At 48.8% G+C, this 5,000-nt stretch overlaps 1 protein-coding gene across 1 annotated transcript in view; it reads right to left on the reverse strand.

Moving 5' to 3' along the window:
- The window catches only part of LOC119583741, a 116,680-nt gene that overhangs the window by 10,726 nt on the left and 100,954 nt on the right, over positions 1-5,000 (reverse strand). The window contains exon 4 of the mRNA XM_037932399.1: positions 1,153-1,341. Coding sequence (XP_037788327.1) covers positions 1,153-1,341 — 189 coding nt within the window. The remainder of the gene's footprint in view (positions 1-1,152; positions 1,342-5,000) is intronic.

A 5,000-nucleotide genomic window follows, 5' to 3' on the forward strand; every position in this document is an offset into this window, starting at 1 on the left:
TGTGTGTGTGTGTGTGTGTGTGTGTGTGTGTGTGTGTGTGTGTGTGTGTGTGTGTGTGTGTGTGTGTGTGTGTGTGTGTGTGTGTGAAAACTAAAATGTAAGTTTTATAAACATTACGAAGCGAAAAACAAATTTTAGCAAAGCGCGTCACGAGTGGTTAGTCGTGCAAGGTGACACGACCTGAAGAGTCGATTGTCAGCAGGTCGTTAGAGGGAGAACCAGGTCGTGACGGCGAGGGATTGGCTGAATAAACTGCGAAGGGGGAGACGGAGTAGGAAGGAGAAGGAGAAGGAGAGAAATGCGGAGGGAAGAAGCAGGTCCAAAAGATAAAGGAATTCACAGAAAGCTACAAAGGGATAGTGAGAGCAAACAGACACACACACACACACATACGTGTGTGTGTGTGTGTGTGTGTGTGTGTGTGTGTGTGTGTGTGTGTGTGTGTGTGTGTGTGTGTATTATATATACAAACCTGTACAATGTAATAAATAAAATGACACAATCGACCTGAAAACAAGAATAAAAAAGCAAAAAGAAAATCGAAATACAGCCATCAACCGACCCCCCCCCCACGACTCCCTTCCCTCCTCTCCCCCCATGCCCCTCCCTTCCCTCCTCTCCCCCCCACGCCCCTCCCTTCCCTCCTCTCCCCCCCACGCCCCTCCCTTCCCTCCTACCCCCCTCGCCCCTCCCTTCCCTCCTCTCCCCCACGCCCCTCCCTTCCCTCCTCTCCCCCACGCCCCTCCCTTCCCTCCTCTCTCCCCCCCCCCCCTACGCCCCTCCCCCCTTCCCTCCTCTCCCCCCCCACGCCCCTCCCTTCCCTCCTCTCCCCCCCACGCCCCTCCCTTCCCTCCTCCCCCCCCACGCCCCTCCCTTCCCTCCCTCTCCCCCACTACCCCTCCCTTCCCTCCCTCTCCACGCCCCTCCCTTCCCTCCCACCCCACGCCCCCCTTCCCTCCCCTCCCACGCCCTCCCTTCCCTCCCCTCCCCCACGCCCCTCCCTTCCCTCCTCTCCCCCCACGCCCCTCCCTTCCCTCCTCCCCCCAACGCCCCTCCCTTCCCTCCTCCCCCCACGCCCCTCCCCTCCCACCCTTCCCAACCCACAGTTCCTTCTGCCCCCCCCTCCCCTCCCTCCGGCGCCCCATGACCGACCTGGGCTGATGGTGACGCCGACGCTCATGACGTTGAACTTGTGGCCGAGGTGCACCTGCCACCAGCGGGGGTCGGGGCCGCGGGGGGTGAAGGAGCAGGTGTCGGGGTTGCCGTCGACCGCCATCTCGGGCACGTACGACCACAGCGTGGCACTCTGCAGCGCCCGCTTGCCCCGCGCCAGGTTGAAGTCTGCAGGAGAAGGAAGGAAGGAGTTAGTGGGGTTGGCGGTCGTGGGCGGGGATTCGCGGCAAGGGACCGGCGCGCGATTCTGAGGTAACTTCCATGAACATACACCCACGCACACACGCATACACCACACATAAAGACAGTGTACAGTTTCCTTAACCATATTACGTAAGCCTACATATAAACCATATATGCTTTATAACAGGTAAACGCGTTCCCATAAACATACACAGAGACACACACTGGACACTAAAAACAAACCGAGAGAAACGACGTCAAGTAATAGACATCGCTTGCGTGGTTTATAAAGGCCAATAATAGCGACTATTTCATCGACAGATAATGAGAGTATTAAGGGCGATCTTGCAATCAATAATTTATGTGTTGCAATTTGTAATGTGTGTGCACTCGATACAGAGGGCCTGGAAGAATGCTTGTGCGTGTTTTTGTACATATGCGTGTGTTTTCCCCATTCACTCGCATGCACATGCACGCGTGCGTCCACTTGCAAGCGGTCATGTCCCAAGTCAAGCGTGCGCCGTGAGCGCTCGCTCGGCGCCGCGACGCTGTGCCGCCAACTTGTCTCCTTGGCGCGTTTTCGGGTTTGTCTCTTCACTATTCACTTACGCGACCGATTCCTTTTTATCGTCCTTTTCATCCTCCCCATTTCCTTTCATCGCATCAGTAGTAAACCCTCTTCCTCATTCCCTTTCCTTCTATTTCCGCTTCTTTTCTCCTTGTTATTTCTCTTCGCATTGCTACTCATTCCTCTTTTTGCCCCTTCCCCCTCCATTACCGCCTGTTTTCTCTTCGTCTTAATATCCGTTCCGCTTATCCATAGCCCTCGTGCTTGCAATGGGCTGCAACAAATCGTGGTATGCAAGATCGGCCAAGCGCTGCGCAACAACATCAGAACCAATACTTTCTTTGCTTTCTCGCGAATCGTAACTGCCAGACAGAACATCAAGAAAAAAAGATTACTAAGTAATTACCAGATCATAATGAGAAATCAATTAACGAGAAGATAATTAACGCTGCTGAAACGGAGGGAGCAACATGACCTCTGCGGAAATATTTATGATTCTAAAAACTATTTACGTAGTAATGATGCTATTATTAATAGTAATGGTAGTAACAATAACCACAACAACAATACTAATAACAATAACAAACAATAATTACAATAACAATAATGATGAGAATGAGAATGCTAACAAAATAGACAAAAAGGAAGATAACGATAACAACTAAAGAGTAACGAAAGGTCTGTGCGAGAGAGAGAGAGAGAGAGAGAGAGAGAGAGAGAGAGAGAGAGAGAGAGAGAGTGTGTGTGTGTGTGTGTGTGTGTGTGTGTGTGTGTGTGTGTGTGTTGTGTGTGTGTGTCGTGTTGTGTGTGTGTGTGTGTGTGTGTGTGTGTGTGTGTGTGTGTGTGTGTGTTGTGTGTGTGTGTGTGGTGTGTGTGTGTGTGTTTGGTGTGTGTTGTGTGTGTGTGTTGTGTTGTTTGTTGTTTGTGTGTGTGTGTTTGTTGTGTGTGTGTGTGTGTGTGTGTGTGTGTGGTGTGTTTGTGTGTGTGGTGTTGTGTTGTGTGTTTTGTTTGTGTGTGTGTGTGCCTGTGTGTGCATGTTTATAAGATAGAAGCTAATAAATGCCGTTACACCAACTTTTCATTTCTTTTTTTACGTTTATAATTTTATTGCTTTTACGTATTCACAAACAACCATATCAATAAACAATTTGCGAGAAATATTACAGATTCCATTTTTGCTCGCATTCCCCTTCTTGGGTTTAGGAATAAGTCTCATGTTTTTTTTTTTCTTTTTTCATATGTATTTTTTCTTTCTTTCTTTCTCTTATGCGGAAATTGCGACATTTTGGGTGATCTAAAACACGAGGCGAAAATGAGTGGCGAAAAATATGAAGGAAAATGTATTCCTTCATCGTGAGATTTTATTTTGCGTGGAAAATACTTTTTTTTTTTTGGGGGGGGGGCTACTTACAGAGAGGGAGAAGAAGAAAAGGAGAAAGAGAGTAAGAGCGAAAGAGAAGGGAGGGGAAGAGGGAGAGAGAGGGAGAGAGAGAGAGAGAGAGAGAGAGAGAGAGAGAGAGAGAGAGAGAGACAGACAGACAGAGATTAACAGAGAGAGACAGACAGACAGACAGAGATTAACAGAGAGAGACAGACAGACAGACAGACAGAGATTAACAGAGACAGACAGACAGACAGACAGACAGACAGAGAGTATGAGAGAGAGAGAGAGAGAGAGAGAGAGAGAGAGAGAGAGAGAGAGAGAGAGAGAGAGAGAGAGAGAGAGAGAGAGAGAGACAGACAGAGACAGAGACAGAGGCAGAGACAGTGAAGAATGACAGAATCACACACACACACACACACACACACGCTCCCAAACCTTGGCCGGCCCGGCATCGCCAGCGCCCTTCGCGAGGCGGCCGCACAGCGAACTTTGCCGCGGGCGCCGCCCACGCCCACAACACTGTCAACTCTCTCTTTTTTCTTCTCTTATTTCCCCAATCAGTTTCTCTGCTTATTTGCATCACGGTCTTTGTCTTCTTGGTCAGGGGGCGAGGGGGAGGGGGAGGGGGGAGGGGGAGGGGAGGGGAGGGGGAGGGGAGGGGAGGGGGATGGAGGAGAAAGTTGGAGCTCTGGCGGGAGGGAGAGCGGGGAGGGGGAGGGAGGGGGAGGGTAGGGGTGCTGGAGGGAGAATTTGGGGAGGTGGAGGGGAGAGAGTAAGAGGAGGGGGAGAGGAAGAGAAGGGCGAGGAGGAAGAGAGGGTGAAGAGGGAGGATGAAGTGGAGGAAAGGAAGAGGAATATGGGGAGAATTTGTTGTAAAACTTGAGAATCAAAAGGAGAAATAAGAAGGATGAAGAAAATATAAAAAACATGAATCAGCAGAAGAAAGAGAAAGAAAGGGAAGAAGAAAAGAAGAGGCGAAAGAGAGGAGACTTAAAGCCAAAAAAGAAAGAAAGAAAAATACACGAATAAAGAAAAAATATGGAATAGGAAATAAAAGCAAGTTCAATCAGAAGACAAAGGGACGAAATTACAGACAAAAGACACGCCAAAAAGAGAGAAAAGGAAAAGGAAGCCACGATCAGCTGACGACGTTTCCCGAGTGTCCAGGGAAACTCCCTTACTACGGTACAAGCAAGGATACTTATAATGACTCACGGGTAATGATACGCTGGAGGACTGTTATTAGTATGTGATTTACTGTAATGATGATGACGGGTGGAAGAGGAGTGAGAGTGAGATGTTACGTCGGCGAAAAAAGGCATTACCAGCAGAGTACAAATTTCGAGCTGCAAGGTTGTTACGACGTCGGTAACAGCGAATGATACGAATGACGCAGAACAATGCGTGACCTTTCCTCTTATGCAATTAGTGATCGTATCCATACAACACAGGTCATGGTTTCAGGCACTTATATGTCAAAATGTAAGGTATGTTTATTTGATAACAGTAATTGAATCACACGTATCAGGAACTGAAGCTATTTCTTGCTTCCAAGTACAGAACAAGAGTTCACTCGATAAATAACAGTGACTGTCATTATATTACCGGAATCTAGCTGTCGAGAAAATTGCATTATTGCGACATGTGCAACTTCCTTATGCAGCTGGCACTTCTGCTGTTGCTACTATAACG

This window comes from Penaeus monodon, chromosome 17 (assembly GCF_015228065.2).
Source record: "Penaeus monodon isolate SGIC_2016 chromosome 17, NSTDA_Pmon_1, whole genome shotgun sequence".
NCBI classification, from domain to species: Eukaryota; Metazoa; Arthropoda; class Malacostraca; order Decapoda; family Penaeidae; genus Penaeus; species Penaeus monodon.